This window comes from Mobula birostris, chromosome 10 (genome assembly GCF_030028105.1).
Source record: "Mobula birostris isolate sMobBir1 chromosome 10, sMobBir1.hap1, whole genome shotgun sequence".
Lineage (NCBI taxonomy): Eukaryota > Metazoa > Chordata > Chondrichthyes > Myliobatiformes > Myliobatidae > Mobula > Mobula birostris.
Window position 1 is genome coordinate 95,187,505 of NC_092379.1, and position 17,012 is coordinate 95,204,516.

Genomic DNA, 17,012 nt, shown 5'->3' on the forward strand with positions numbered 1-17,012 from the left:
ACCAATAGTCACTGGAAGCCAAGTAGAAAAGGCTCTCTTTATTCCCACTCTTTGCTTCCTATCAATCTTGCAATCATCTATCCATGCTAGTATCTTTCCTGTAATATCATGGGCTCTTATCTTAATTTCAGCCTCATGTTTGGCACCTTGTCAAAGACCTTGTAAATATCCAGAGATACAACATCCACTGACTTCCTTGTCTATCCTAGCTGTAATTTCCTCAAAGAATTCCAGCAGACTTGTCAGGCAAGATCTCCCCTGAAGGAAACCATACTCTACCATGCACCTCCAAATATCCTGAAACCTTATTCTTAATAATGGATTCCAACATCTTCCCATTGACTAAAGTCAGGCTAACTGGCCTATAGTTTCCTTTCTTCTGCCTCCTTTCCTTCTTAAAGAGTGGTGTGATATTTGCAATTTAACAGCCTGCGGAACCATTCCATAATCTCATGAATTTATGTCATTGGTGCCAATGACATTCCGTTCTTACGCATCTGGAGAAGAAGGATGCTTATGTGAGAATGCTGTTCTTGACTACAGTTCAGCATTCAACACCATAGTTCCATTCAGGCTCGACAAGAAGCTCAGAGACCTTGTCCTTGACCTTGCCTTGTGCAGCTGGATCCTGGACTTCCTGTCAGATCGCAAGTAGGTTGTAAGAGTGGGCTCCCTCACCTCCAACCCTCTGACTCTCAATACAGGAGCCCTTTAGGGCTGCGTACTGAGTCCCCTCCTCTACTCCCTGTATATCCATGACTGTATTGCCACCTACAGCTTCAATCTGCTAATTAAATTTGCCAACACCACTACATTGATTGGCCTTATCTCAGATAATAATGAGGTGGCCCACAGGGAAGAAGACATCCCTCTGACACAGTGGTGTCAAGAAAACAACCTCTCCCTCAATGTCGCAAAAACAAAGGAGCTGGTTGTGGATTACAGGAGGAATGGAGACCGGATAACCCCGATTGACATCAATGGATCTGGAGCTGAGAGGGTAAACAGCTTCAAGTTCCTTGGCATCCACATCACCGAGGACCTCACATGGTCTGTGCACACCAGCTGTGTGGTGAAAAAGGCACAACAGCACCTCTTTCACCTCAGGTGGCTGAGGAAGTTTGGTATGGGCCCCCAAACCCTAAGAACTTTTTACAGGGGCACAACTGAGAGCATCATGACTAGCTGCATCACTGCCTGGTATGGGGACTGTACCTCCCTTAATCGCAGGACTCTGCAGAGTGTGGTGCGGACAGCCCAGCACATCTGTAGTTGTGAACTTCCCATGATTCAGGACATTTACAAGGACAGGTGTGTAAGAAGGACCTGTAGGATCACTGGGGACCCAAGTCATCCCAACCACAATCTATTCCAGCTGCCACCATCCAGGAAGCAGTACCACAGCATAAATGCCAGGACCAATAGGCTCCAGGACAGCTTCTTCCACCAGGCCATCAGCCTGATTTATTCACACTGATATGAGTGTACTCTATATTACATTGACTGTTCTATTTATTATAAATTACTATGATTGCACGTGGCACATTTAGATGGAGGCATAACATCAAGAGTTTTGCTCCTCATGTATGTGAAGGATATAAGAAATAAAGTCAATTCAATTCAATGTGCACCATGACCTGTTGCTGCTCACCCTTCCTTTTGAGAATCTTTTGCAGCTGCTCTAAGACATCCTGGACTCTAGCACCTGGGAGGACACACACCATTCTGGCTTCTATTTCATGGCTGCTGACTCTGTTGTCCACCTCAGTAAAGGATTCATCTATAAAGTTCTCAGTCTTTCAGATAGCTCTGAGTACGCTTAGCTCTAGCTCCACTTCCTTGACCTTGTCAGTCAGGAACTGAAGTTGGGTGCACTTCCCGCAGATGTAGTCATCAGGGAGACTGTTAGGTACCCTGAAATCCCACATCTCACAGGAGGAGCATTCCACTGCCTGAAATACCAACCAGCTCACACTTGTTATGCTTCCAACTCGTCAAACTTAAATTCTTTCCTGTGACCATGCTTTCCCAAGCCCATTGAGCCAAAGCCTGACCACCCTAACACTCCCACAATTGCAGCTCCCCTCAAATCCTGCTTCTTTTAATTAGCCCTTGGTAATTAATCCTAGTTGCTATTAACCCAAGGTTAATAGTATCTCCTGTTCCACAGACAGTTCCCGACAGACCCTGCATGCTTTCTAAAACGAGTGCATAAAGTCCACGATGAACTACTACAGCTTGGGGCATTGGAGTTCAATTTGGCGCCCTCTGTTTGTACGTACTTCCTGTGAGTCCATGGGATCCCTCCGCCACAGTCCAAAGACGTACTGATTAGTAGGTTAATTGGTCATAGTCCTGTGATTAGGCTAGGGTTCAATAGGTGGGTTTCTGGGCGGCGCAGCTCGAAGGGCAGGAAGGGCCTGTACATGCTGTAACGCTCAGTAAGTAGGCGTCATGATCTGTAAAACATCGTGGGTCAAACGGCCTACCAGAATAGTACCGTACTACGTTCCATGATTCAAGGATGTCCTCAGGGCCTGTTTAAAAAATTGAAACATCAACTTGCAGGAATCTGAGCCCCCGCTCCCCACCTCCCCTCACCCCCAAGTTCTCAAAGTGGAGTAAAAGCATTCAGGATGCCATTAAGAGCCTCAAGTCCTGTTGTCAGAAGCAGATTAAAGTCTGTTATAAACATCAGACAGCGTGGATCTCCACCGTAACTACCCAGCTGCCTGGGCTGTAAGCTTCCTACTTTAAAGAAAGGTGAAAGGGAGGTAAAGGAAAAGAGATGGCTCATTTAAAATTATACTCATTAATCTACTTCCAGAATATCTGATCCAGTGTAACAGAGATGTTCATAATGTTCACCACTAGAAGCTCATGTCTTCTTCCTCCTACACAAATATTCTACGGTCTATATGGAAGCTGAACTAGGCAAATCTTAACCCTTGCTTCTTTCTTCTCTCTAGGGTTCTACATATTAGTGTGCAAAGCTGGCTTTTTTGAGGATTTAGGGTAGTATATTATCCTCAGTGGCTTACCACAAAGTTAATTTTTAATCTTTCATGTTGAAATTTATTTCTGAAGGATAGACATATGAATTTCTCTCATCCACCCTTGCTCTTTTTATTAGTCAGAGGTATGAGTCCAGTCAGTTCAATTACATCAGAATGGAATTATAAAGAAAGATTGACTTTATTTTTCATCAGTTCATTGAAACATTCAAACATACAGTGAAATGCCTCATTTGCATTAATGACCTGCACTGTTTGAGGATGTGCTAGGGACATCCCACAAGTGTCACCGCGACTCGGGCACTGATGTAGCATGCCCACTAATCCCAACTCTTTGGGAGGACCTGGAGCAAAGCCATGCAGACACATGAATAACGTACAGAGTTCTTACAGACTTTGGCAGAATTGAACCCAGATTGCCGACACTGTAAACCCGTACATTACTGTGCTGCCCATCTAGAAACTGTATCAGTGATCCTTGCGCTCCTTATATATTCAGAATAGACCTTTGAGTGAAGATACCTTATTCAGCTCATCCTTCCAGAAGTTTCTGACTTCTTACTGCCACATTTGCGATTAGCAATCTCTTAAAAAGGTGGACAGAATTTTCGATGTTTAGAAATGCACCTCCTCCTCCATTGTCAAGGCAAATCATGCTATAATCTACCATTGACATAGTGCCGTCTATTATTTAAACGATGACAACAGCTCTCACACCCAGTCATGATTCTAAAGGATCAAAGGTTCATTTTATTGTCGAAGTGTGCATCTACAGTACAACTCTGATATTTGTCTACTCCAGATAGCCACTAAATACAGAAAGACCATGGGTGTTGATGAAATAAAGAACATCAACTCTCTCCCCTCAACCGGCATGAAAAAGAAAAGAAACAAAACCTACTGACCCCAAAATCACCCCTCCCCCCACAGCAAAAAAAAACAGTCGCAATAACAATCCCCGACCCCCTCACTCACAGGAAGAACAGCAACAGTAGCACCAAATCACAAACACCCCCCACACACAACAATTAACAGGTCACCCACCCGCCAATCGTCCACAAGAAAGCCAGCACCAAAAAACTGAAGGAAACCAACATAAACTACAGTCCAGTAATCATATAAATCTGAGAATATGGGTAATGCCTTTCCGTCTGCATACGAGGACAGCAGTCACACTAACTCAGTCCTTCCGTAAAGAGTGACTAGCAGCCGAGGTCCTAATGCTCAAGTATAATATTGAAGTGGCACAGTGAGGCAGCTACTAGGGTCTCTGCCTCAAAGTACCAGAAACCTGGGTTTAATCCTGACCTCGGCTCCAATCGGTATGGAGTTTGTGCAGTCACCCTGGGATCATGTGGGTTGTCATGCCTGAAATTTGAATATTATTGTCACATCTATGGAGATACAGTGCAAAAGATTTTTTGCACATCATCCAAACAGTTCATTCTAAACAGAACTACAATGAGGCAATGAAAAGGAAACAGAATGCAGAATTTCCTTCCAGAAAGTTTTTCTTCCCTTTTCCAAAGGCATGCAGGTTGGTAGGTAATTGCCTGTTGGAAATTTCCCTTTGATGTGTAGGGGAGTGGAAGAATGTGTGGGGAGTAGGAGGGATAAAACTGGAATTAATGTTAGGTTAGTACGAGTGGGTGATTAATGGTTGGCACAGACTTGGTTGGCAAAACAGCCCTTTTCTGTGCTGTATCTCTGTCTCTAATGCAACTCACAAAATGCTGCAGGCAATACCTATGAAGGAGAATAAACAGTCTATATTCTAGGCCGATACCCTTCACCAGGACTGGAAAGAAAGGGGGTAGAAGCTAGAATAAAAAGGAAGGGGAGGGGAAATAGTACAAACTAGTAGGTGTGGGGGAAGATGGATGGGTGGGGGAGTGAGGATGAAGTGATAAATGGATGAGGTAAACAGCTGAAGAAAGAGAAATCTGATAGGAAAGAAGAGTAGACTGTGGAAGAAAGGGAAGAAGGAGAGGAACCAGAAGAGGCCATGGACTGTCAGAATGGGAGAGAGAAATTGAATTGAAATAGGTGGCCACCGGGAAATTCTTCCTTTTGTAGCTGACAGAGTGGAAGCGCTTGACAAAGTGGTTCTCCCTCTACATTGGGTTTCAGCAATATCGGAGAGGCTGCACTGGGAGCACTTGACACAGTAGATGACCCCAAAAGATTCACCTGGAAAGTCTGTGTGGGCCCTGAATTGTGGTGAGGGAGAGGTGTAGGACTTATCCCACTTCCAGATCAATGGGGAGGGATAAGGCGGCAAACCAGTTGCATAGAGAGTGGGGTCATAGGAAATGGAAAGATGTGCTTAATGGTACTGTTCCATTATAGATGGAAGAAGTTACAGAAAATGTTGTGCTGGGGGTAATATGTAAGGACTCTTGGGGTAGTATGTAAGGACAAGGGCGACTCTATCCCTGTAGTGGGAGGACTGGGTGAAGGCAAATGTGGCAAAGTATACCCCTTTGACTACTGCTGGGGATATGAAGCCACACTCTGGTTGGAGAAGCAACACTTCATTTTCAATCTGGATAGAATCCAACCTGATGCTATGAACATTGATTTCTCTAACTTCTGGTAATTTCACCCCTCCCATTCTCTCTCTTTCCATTCCCCATTCTGGTTCTCCCCTTGCCACTTCTCTTTTCAGCTGTTGATCACCTCCCTCTGGTGCCTTTCCTCCTTCCTTTTCTTCCATGGTCCACTGTTCTCCTCTATCAGATTCCTTCTTTTTCAGCTCTTTACCTCTTCCACCCATCACCTCCTAGCTTCTCAGTTCATCTCACCACCCTCACCCACCCAACTTCACCCTCACCTGGTTTCACCTGTCACCTGCCAGCTTGTACTCGTCCCTCCCTCAGCTTCTCATTCTGGCTTATGCCTCCTTCCTTTCCGATCCCGATGAAGGGTCTCAGTCTGAAACATGGGCTGTTCATTTCCCTCCATAGGTGCTGCCTGACTTGGTGAGTTCCTTGTGTGTCTGTTGCAGAGTCTCTTGTTTTTACACATGTCAATGTCACCTCTCATCTTTTGCTACTAGCACACAAAGGAAGTTAAACTGGGCACAAAATATTGTCATCCTCTACCACATTGGCCGGTTAAGTATATTTCACAATCACATTTCTTTTTCTGATTTCTGATGAGGACAGCGTAGACAACATGCAGTTTGCAATGACTTGTGTGCAGATTTTAGAACAGACTTATATATACTGTTTTTATTGAAGAAATTATTCAGTGCGCACATGTTGTTCTCACTGGGCAATAAAATTGCACAGCACATTAGAGGGAACATTGACATATGCCATACTGTTAGGTGATCCATTTTCATCTACTATTTACAACTGATGAAGCAGGACTGATCAGAACTTTATTCTGATCTTAAAGTTGTGGAACCACTCTCCTCTGCCAACTGAATACTGAATTTTAACTATTCTTGGCGCTGCATCAAGCATTTTCTCGACATCCCATTGAACCACATTTGGTCCTTTGGCTTGATCCTGAGTATTAAGTGAGATATTTCCTGGTCATGCACTACAATACAGTTCTGTTACTGTAGATGGCTCAGTGCCCCTTGTGTATACCTTATTTTAGATGCCCTGGAGCATCCATTGGTTGAGAAATCTGGTGCTTTGGTGCATTCAGTAGTGTTCTAATTGTTTCTTGCAATATTTTACCTAACATTTTGTGACTATGTTTCAACTACAGGTCAGATAAAGGAAAGTAAATCCCTTTTATCGATGTGCATTAATGAACCAACCATATAGGTTCATGACCACCATATCTGAGATAAACTTCTTTCTTTAAATTCTAGATTGCTTAGTTAATCAAGTATAAATTCTCCATCTGCTTTGGTGGGATTTGAACTCTTTGTGCATTCTTAATTGGGGACTTTGGATTATGAGTAAAATACATTAACCAGTATTCTGCTCTTTATAATGGGGAGTATTTTAATAGAACACTAGTAACTTACTCTGTAATATGCCCTTTGGATGTTGTCAAGCATACAGAGCAAATTGATTTGAATTACTTGTTTCATTTGTAAACACTGGCACCAAGAAGTCTAGAAAATGACCGATATCAATGATAAAATCGGAAAATATACAAATATGGAATAATCAAATGAATATTTTATGCTATCTAACAAGGTGGCTAGGGAAAAATCTGTCAATAACAAATTTGCCACTGCTCAAAGCACATAGAATACAATCATGAGAACCTCTGGATGACTACAGTTGTCTTCAGTTCACTCCAGTTTTCATTTTATTTATCCATTAAGTAGACACAGCTGTTCACAACATTTGTACCAGCAGCTCTACTTTCTTCGTCTAAGTTACTTCTTTTTGCTAACCTGGGGAATACTGCACAAAATGAGGAATGACTCCACCAAATCACTAAAGAATGACTGTTAACTAAATGGAATTTACAATTTAGCCTTTAAACTTTTAACAGCATTACAATACTTTCATAATTACAAAACACAATATAATTGATCCAAGTGTATGTGCACAAAAAGAGTCACTTTGAGAAAAAAAGCTGACTTGAGAAGTTTGCTCAAGCTTGCAATGAAAACTGACATTCTTGTTCATTGGTATTGAAACAGTAAGAGATTGCTGTGGGAAAATAGTAATTGGGTATTAATAATCAGACAGGCATCTATTTCCTAAATCTACACCTGGTCAACCATCAAAAATTTGATGATTAGGTGCAAAGTTGGAGAAGAATCAATTAGAGATGCATTCAGAAGGAGAACAAATATACATGTCACTATACACATAAAATGCTGGAGGAACTCAGCAGGTCAGGCAGCATCTATGGAAAAGAGTAAACAGTTGATGTTTCGGGCCAGGACTCTTCATCAAGATTAGAAAGGAAGGGGGAAGAAGGCAGAATATGAAGGTGGGGGTGGGAGGGGAGGAAGAAGTACAAGGTGGCAGGTGACAGGTCAAACCGGGAGAGGGGAAGCAGGTGAGGTAAAGAGCTGGGACGTTGATTGGTGGAACAGATAAGGGCTGGAGAAGGGGGAGTCTGACAGGAGAGGTCAAAGACCATGGAAGAAAGGGAAAGGGAAGAAGTACCAGAGGGAGGTGATGGGCAGGTAAGAAGGTGTGAGAAGGAAACACAAATGGGGAACGGTGAAGTGATTGGAGGATGAGGTGACTCTGCCATCAGGTTGGAGGCAGATGGTTATCTGCATTTCTAATTTGATTACATTCCTTCTTTGATTTAATAACCATTCTATCAATTGGTGCTTTTACCCTAATCTTTACATTCTATGTAAATTTAGTGGATGCACTAGACTGTATTACTAATAGCAATCCACATTTAAAAAAAAAATGCAAGTTCACAAATAAAGAACCAGTAAGTTAAAAAGTTAATATTTCAAACTTCTGTTGCATTGTTTCTATTTTATCATTTTGTGTGGGTATCTGGAAGTTGTTAATAAGCAGGTCTATTATATTTTCCAAGAGCAAATATGACTTTCCAAAAGGAAAAGCAAATGGTCTCATCAATCCTAGGATATAGCGGAATACAGTTAAGCAAGTTATGCCTCAATGTCATCAGGCACCCACAACAAAACACGTTGCCTATGAAAGGAAGAATCACCACTTGGGTGAGTTACAAAGGTGAACAGGCATCGATAACAAAATAGCCAAGCCAAAAAAAAAAATCTTGGCTGGCCTGATTTTGCCAGCAAGGAAACATGAACATCTACCCTCAAGTCTGCAAGTTTTAAGACTTTCATACAAATGAATAAGTCATGAACTTTTCAGCTAACTTCTGTTTACTGTGCTCCAGATGTGAGTCATATTTTTTATTTTATTGCATTTTATTTAGAGATGCAGTGCAGAAAAGGTCCTTCCAGCCCAGTAACCCACTGATTTAACCCCAGCCAAATCATTGGGCAATTTACAATGAGCAACTAACCTACTAACCAGTGTGACTTTGGACACCTGGAGGAAATCCACACGCACACAGGAAGGAACATAAAAACTTGCTTATAGAGGATGCCAGAATTGAACTCTGAACTATGACACCCTGAGCTCTAATAGTGTTGTGCTAACCGCTATGCCACCATGCTGCCCCAGAATTGTGGAGAAACAATTTATACTAAATGTCCCTGGCTCCATATATACAGTAGGTGAGTCTTCTGGTGGAATAGGAGCTTGCTGGAATCTCCCAGTGTTTGAGTTTGGAACTCTGATTCCAGAACCTTTGTGCTGTAGTCCTGAGCCAGTAAAAGAATGTCAATAATACGGTTGTGATAAAGAAAGAAAGGGGAGTGAAAGCACAGTTTCTTTTTAAAGTATTTGCACTTGGATTTTGCCAGCATGTTACAAAATACATTGCTTGCGGACCTCAACACTTAGACCTAGGTTGATTAAGCCTACAAGTTAGAACATACAAATTCAGACCAGGCAGTGAGGGATCCAAGTGACAAGTGTGGGTAGCTGACTCCATCAGTAAAATGCAAGCCAATAGCTTTACAAGCTTGTGATCAGATTACAATATATTCAGCATTTTCAGCCTGAAGCCTCCAAGAGGACCACAACCTTGTTGTATTTTGGAGGTTTGCATGCCTCAGTGACCTGGATAGCTATGTTGACTGGAGTCAGGGCTTTGTGCTTTGGCTCTTTGTTGAGTCACCTGTGCCAAAGAGGTCAAAGGGTAGAGAGCAGATCAAGAATGGTGCATCGATCCTCCAAGTTCAGGTTCAGCTCAGGGCTATCAACCCTGACTGGTGAAACAAAATTGTTACAGAAACAGCAATGACGGATCCTTCTATATCTTTGTGCAACGGTATGGACAGAAAGAGTTAGGGGACCTTCATTGCTGTCCTAAACGTCAGGGGCACAACGGGCAGTGGTTTCAACCTGAAAATTTTGCTATAATTTCTTTCCAAGCCCGGCTGCTTAATGACATTTCCTCTCTTCTGTGAATTTTCAGTATTATTTTAGTAATGACTGTTAGAATTCAAGAAATTGCAAAGCAACAAGGAATTTAATCAAAGATAAATTTTCAGACAGTGTCAGAGATTAATGTCAAATGTATATTCCAGCTTTCATTTGTTAAAAGATTATTGTATAATGATAATAGACTTCACATAATTAACATAGAAATTAAGAAACCTTGAGTTTCAGGTGAAGCATCATCATGTAATTCAAACTAAATGTAATTACGATTTAATAAAAAAAAAGGCCATTAAGTACAGGTGACCTTTTCAGTTAGTAAGTATTGAGATACACTCCCCTTCCATCAGTTACACCTGTAATCATTGGAACGTAGAAGCCAAATTGAAAATAGCTTCCTGCAACAGTCAACAATAAATCACTAAGTTTTATATCTTAAAGTTCCTCACTAAATTGCTTCAAAAGGAGAAAATTAAATACAGACAAAGTGGTGTAATGGGTTTCCAGTGCCATAAGTTTGTTGGGCTGTTTTGTTCTAGTGCAGGTTGTTTACAGTTCACAAATGTTCTGTCAGACTTGAGCACTTACTGCCAATCTTTGTGTGCCAATGGTTTGCCACTTTATTTCAAATGTTTTCAGTACATTTTAATAAACATTAGACTATAAATTCAACAAGAAAGATAGTCTCAGAAAAAAATTTTAAAGCCTTCCTGACTTTTAGATTTTCATGTCCACTTGGAAAAATAGATTAGGATTTGAAAGGAAAATAATCAAGTTTAAAATGCACTTACAATGGTAGTAAGACACATACAGCCAAAAATAGAAGTGACTGCTGTCACCTTTCTAATTCAACCCAAATTCAAATCAAAATCAATTGAACCACTAATTATTTCCAGAAACGCTGCCTTATATTACTTACAAATTAAGTACTTACAATAAAAACAATGTAACTGGGTTGCTTCTGAAATGTCAAGTGAAAAATACTGCTCCAGAATTTAGGACCAAGATAAAGTGACGATATTTCCGGTCTATCTTGCTAAATAATCCCTATAAAGGCCTATCAATCTCTGGCACTAACTTCCCTTATACGGCTCTTAAACTTCAGTTCAAGGACATCCCTTCCCTGAATTATTTTGATACCATCAAGGTAGCAGACCAGACAATCATGTTAAAGATTTCAATCTGATAGGAAACCACAGGGATAATTTTAAAATAAATGTTTCATATATCAAACAATGCAGGAGATCCTGAAATACGTTGGAAGTAGAAATGATTTTAGGTTTTTTTATTTTAACAAATCCTATCAGTTTGAAACTTTCATTTAGGGAAGTTACAATAAACATACAATGAGAAAAATAGTTTGCTGAGCAGCAATAATAGCTTAATTTTCAATTAAAAGCTCAAATCTCATGCAAGTGTAAGGTTTGCAGTGGATTTTACAGTGCGTCCAGTACATAAAAACAAAATCATGTTAGTTCATGATTTTCAGCCTCATTTTGCATTGAAAAGGAGTGCAAATAGCACAGCCTATGAGAACAGTTAGAACATTGACTGCAATTCCTGGATTTCAGCATGGACCACTTTTTCATTTAAATCCCAAAGTTATGCTGTTTTCATAGAGTAAAGTTTATGACCTCTTATTTTGCAATCATTTCTGCCCCAAAATCTAAACTTGTGGTTGGTTGGTTCATTAGCCATAAATTTTCTATCCCACTGACAAATATCCAAGGTGATATTAAATAACATAGAATTCAAATTTTGAGCTGTGTATGAATATTTTAATCATTCTAAACGTAAATATCAAAACTGAAGATATTCAGTGGTGTTTTCAATACTGCAACATAAAATCTCAATTTTGTTAGTTATCCAATCATAACTGGAAAAAAGGTCTGCAATTCACCTTAATAACTAAACATTCATGTGGAATAAACTTGCTTTTCCTTATCACAATTTATTGCCAATTAGAGATTGGTGTATAGTTAGTGGATGAAGCTTTAGGATCAGCTCATCTCAGCCCAGCTATGGTAGTCCTTGAATAAAATATTCATACTCATTGTTTATATTATTCAACAATGCAGCAATGTACATTACCCATTTTACACAATCTAGCATTAGGAAAAGATAAGTTAAACTAAATAGTAAAAATAATTTAGTAGGGAAATATTTGACACCAATTAAATGATCATTACAGGAAAAATAGCCATTTTACAAAGGAAATCCAGTAAAGTTAAAAATAATATTTACTATTTTAACATATGGAATGGATCTGTCTGTGGAATAATCCAGAAGGATTCTCACTAAACCCTGACAGAGAAATACTATTATTAACAAGTCCTAACAATATAATCAGTTCTAACCAAGTTCACTGCCATTCAGTGCCATTAAAAAAACTGTGCTTGGCTCAATTACAGAGGAATTCTGTTAGAAATGGCTAGAATTTAGCACATTCAAAATAAGTTAAGTTGTGCTTCAGCCTCATAAATTTATGGTCTATCATAAAAATGAGTAAAGCGGCAAAGCAGTTACATGTGAACTCGGACAGCACATGACATCAAATGATAAATTCAATGTAAATTAACTTTTCTTTTGAACAGAAACACCACTTGTTACCAACAAAGTCTATTTATAATCCCATGAAAGCAATGGAATTAGCTCAGAACAGAAATAGCTTAAGCATGTAGAGCAAAACATCTCTTTTTTTAAAAATCAAACCTAGCTAATGAAGCATGTTTTACTTTGAAGAATGATGCATCATGCTAATTATTCTCCTTTACAGAGTTATCAATCTATTTTCAATTATTTTAAATGATTTGAATGCTCAAACTTTTGGCAAAAATTTGTTGCTGTGAAGAGAAAATAATTAATAATCAAACAGAAAACATTAAATTAAGGAATATCAGGGTGGTTATGGAAAGACCAATCAATACAACTGATCATTAAATAACAAATGTGAAAACACTGATCTTTTTGAAAACACTATTTTATGCATTGTGAAAATTTGTTGGAAATTAATATAAGTTAAAAGAAATTGACACAAAATTTTTTATTTTCAATTTGCATCACCTTACCAGTTATTAGTAACTAGCTTAAAAGATTCATCAAGTACGTTATTTTTTTAAAACTATTTGCTAGTTATTAAAGAGAACAGAAAAGGTGCTCAATAGCAGTCTAGCAGTGAGACAACTAAAATATTGTTACCTATCTATGGACCCAGGAATAATGATGGGGAGTGGGGAAGCATTATTACTCATTTTCAAAGCCTACAAACAATTATTTAGTTCATTAAATAAAAGGAATCACATTATGACTAAAACTAATGACAGTCTATTTTTGCTTTCATCATTTAAAAGCATTCAGGACATGAAAGCATAAAATATTGCAGAAAGTGTGGAATTTTTTTATTTTGCAGTTCTTTTAAGAAATTAAACTTCAATTAGAATAAAAGTTCTAATAATAAAATATAAAGTATAAAATTAATGGTCAAAATATTCACACTTATGTTAGTTAGAAATATATTTTGAGTCATATTATTTATATTTTAAAACCTAAGAAACAATAAAGGCAAAAAAGAATGAAAATAGTCCTGTGTTTTGCTATCTTAATACAGAAATTATTTGGCAGCAGGAGTGTACTTCCTACTAATAGAAATGCAAGCACTGGAAAATAGTGCTTTTTATTCTAAGTTTCCAGTGTCTACAAATGTAAACATTCAATCAAGGATTAATGAAAGAAGTTTTGAGAAGAACATTACATTTGGCATGGAATGATAATATTTACATTGATAAATATACTCAAAAAGGATGCTACGAAACAAAATTAAGAAAAATGTCCTAACCTCATTGTCTAAGGACATTCTAATCAGTTTGCATGTAAGGTAACTGCTGCATCATATGCTGATAGTACAAAACTCCCAAATTACCCCCATTAAAATCAATAAGATAAATACTTATGGTATGTTCTATTTTACGATTAATTTTACACCTCTATTTCAATAGAATATTCAGTCCAAGTATTATTTGTAATGCATTTATGTAATGTAAAAACAAATAAAAGGCGATGTTCAGCAAAGAAATAAATTGATATTGATCCCTAAAATGTGTTTTTATACCTCAAAATTTCAAAACAAGTAAGCAAAACTTTTAGCTGGTGTCAATGCTTATCTGGGTGCAATATTACTTGAATTTAATACATTTTGTATTTCATAGGTTTAAAACCTCATTTTTAAGAAATTATTAAATTAACTGAATCTTATTCCCACATTATTACTTTTCGTACTTTTATAATTACAACTGATTAACATTAGGCACCTGACCAGAAAAGTGCTAAATAACAAATCTTTAAAAGTTTCACTCCCATTTATTGTTCAATCTTTTACCTAAAATACTGCTTAATTTGTTTGAATATCTTCAAGGTGACTTCTCTATCATCATTACTTTACAGAGGTGTTTATGTATAAAATGAATGTGTATATATGACACACTTAACAGGTGCACGTACACACAGGTATAAAAATATAAAAATGAAAAAAGTGGTATACACAAATATATACCATAAATTATTAGATATTCTTAATAATGCAATTGAAAGAAACTTCCTTTTCAAAATAAGATTGTGTCAGGGAAATTATTTCAAAATGAAACACTTGTCAAGTAAAGGCACACAATTTAAAATACTTGCATTCACATTTCACTTTTAACCAAACATTAACAGAAATGCATTCTGAACAAATGCACAAATCTTCCTGTAAATTATTTTTATCCCCTGATACAATGAAGAAAAATAAGCACATATTGTAATCCTTAGGAAATTATAGGAGGTAATAGAAATCTAAAATGTATTCTTCGTAAACAAAGATCACTAAAGATAGATTTTTTTTGGTGTTAGTCTTCTTGTTTAAAACCGATTTAAATTTGTGTTCTTCCATGAAGGACAAAGGATAAACTGGAAGATCAAAAAAAAAATTGTCCCTTTCTGGTCACTGCCAATGAATGTTCTTCAAATAATGCACCATAACAGGTTCTCAGACTCCACAGGAATTTGAGTAATGGAGTATTATATTTTAAACCCCAAGTTGGATAAGATATTCATTTATGTGCATGAAAATTTACAATTCTAAAATTTGGAAAAGCAAGTTACATTGCAGCAAGGTGACGCTGATTAGAACATGCAAAAGCAATGTTAACTGGATACGTAAGATTTTGATTGCTTGCGAATTTCTCGTCAGTACCGGAACAAATTTCAGGAGCTATATACAGGGAATGTAAAACGAGCAGACAGTAAATTATAGAACAAACCACTAGATCCAACTCAATACCCACATTAGTTAACAAGTTATGCAGTACATTAAAAGAAAAACATCCTGCTCAATAGTTGTAACTTCCTTCCCAACCTGTCCAAAATCTGAAAGAGTTGGCGAACAATTTTTTCAAATTTATTATTATTCTGAATAGCATAAGGGTGGAGGATAAGGATCGTTTTTTAAAATTAAAATTAAAAAGGCTTTCGTAGTCTGAAACCTCCCAGATCTTATGCTAATTATGAGTTGACACAAACTTTTGAAGTCATTAATGCTTCCCACCTGAATGCCTGCAGCATAGAGATAAGAAGTCTAGACACCGAGACAAGAGACTTCAACTTTCTATAAGTGTACATTCCTCAAAACTTTTCTTTGTTTCGTTTTTCTTTTATTGACCAAATTTCAATTCATGTTCTACTATTTCGTAGTATTTTAGTAAGACTCCATACGAAGTTTCGAACGGAAATATATTAACAATTCGCGACTGATCGTCTTAAACAACGCTAATGGTGTGAAAATAACCTAATATGGATAACGCAGTACATACAAAAATTTGTTTTATTAATATCTGGCTGACCTACTTTCTATTACTTCCTCTTTTGACAGAACATAATCTAAGTATCAAATCTCACTCCACGTAAGAGCAAGAAAATTTAAAATAATTCCGATTGAATTAGCTCGAATACAAGTTACCACGAGGTTTGCAACAATAACACGGAACAGAGACAATTGAAGAACTTTATGAACGAAAAACGAAACCCAAGAATTGTAAACCACTTTGCACGACCCATTTGATGTTTTTTTTTGTAACCAACCTACGTTGGTTTTGCTTGGCAGCACACTTGGAGCCAGAACGCTGTCACTGTCTCAAACGCTCTGGCACCAGCCTACGGCAAAAAGGCCCCTTTCTGTCCTGGCCTGATTTTAAGAAGTTTGAAAGCCTCCCGAAGCTGGCCCAGTGAAAGTGCACTGGGAGAGAAAACGAGCCCCTCGTGATCTCATCCACCTCCCACCTCCCACCCGCACCCCCCCCACCACCCCACCACCCCGACCGTGCTAAACATACTGTCCCGACAATTGATGAGAAGTACACTGACCTTTAATTTAAATAGTAATCATAATATATGTGTTTTAGTTTGTGGCGTGGTCAGCCGTACTCCTCTGCACCTGGGCATATTTTTCAGCAGCAGTTAACAAGAAGTGAACAGATTGCTCTGAGCTTACCTGCGACAATTCGTTTTGCGTCTCCAGCATCCTAACTGGCGGTTTGATGTCTTCAAACACCGGCTGCTCCTCTGAGACGCCGTCGGCCATGGCCACAGGTTTCAGTTGAGCAAAAACAGTGCTTTCTTCAGTGTTGGGGACGCTGATAGCCAGCCCGCTACTCGACATCACTTTCTTTCAATGGTCTTCTGTACCTTTACTTTCTTTCTATATGTATGTATATAATGTATATTAAAAGTATGAATAAAGAGCAACTAAAATCAAGTGGAATCCAAATTTCCCCGCAGCAATCCCACTCCGCGCGCTACTCGCCTGGTTCCGATCTGATCTCATCTGTCACTCACCTGAACTATACCTGCGTACCAATCTTGTGATTGACAGCACACTGACCAATAGCGGTTCGGGTCGAACTGTCAATCAAACGGACCGTGGAGAAAGGCGGAATCGGCTCAGGTGGGCGGAGTAACGGTAAATTGCTTCCACTGCGCGTTGAGCAATTCCGGTCATTGCGAAATTTGAGCATTTTAGTTCTGGTTACGATATCTTTTTTTT

The 17,012-nt window shown here is 38.6% G+C and overlaps 1 protein-coding gene across 1 annotated transcript in view; it reads right to left on the reverse strand.

The window, feature by feature from the left end:
* klf5l (Kruppel like factor 5 like) overlaps positions 1-16,767 on the reverse strand; it is a 68,115-nt gene extending 51,348 nt beyond the window's left edge. The window contains exon 1 of the mRNA XM_072270638.1: positions 16,461-16,767. Within this exon, the coding sequence (XP_072126739.1) occupies positions 16,461-16,628 (168 nt within the window). The 5' untranslated portion in view covers positions 16,629-16,767. The remainder of the gene's footprint in view (positions 1-16,460) is intronic.
* Between the last annotated feature and the right edge of the window lie 245 nt (positions 16,768-17,012).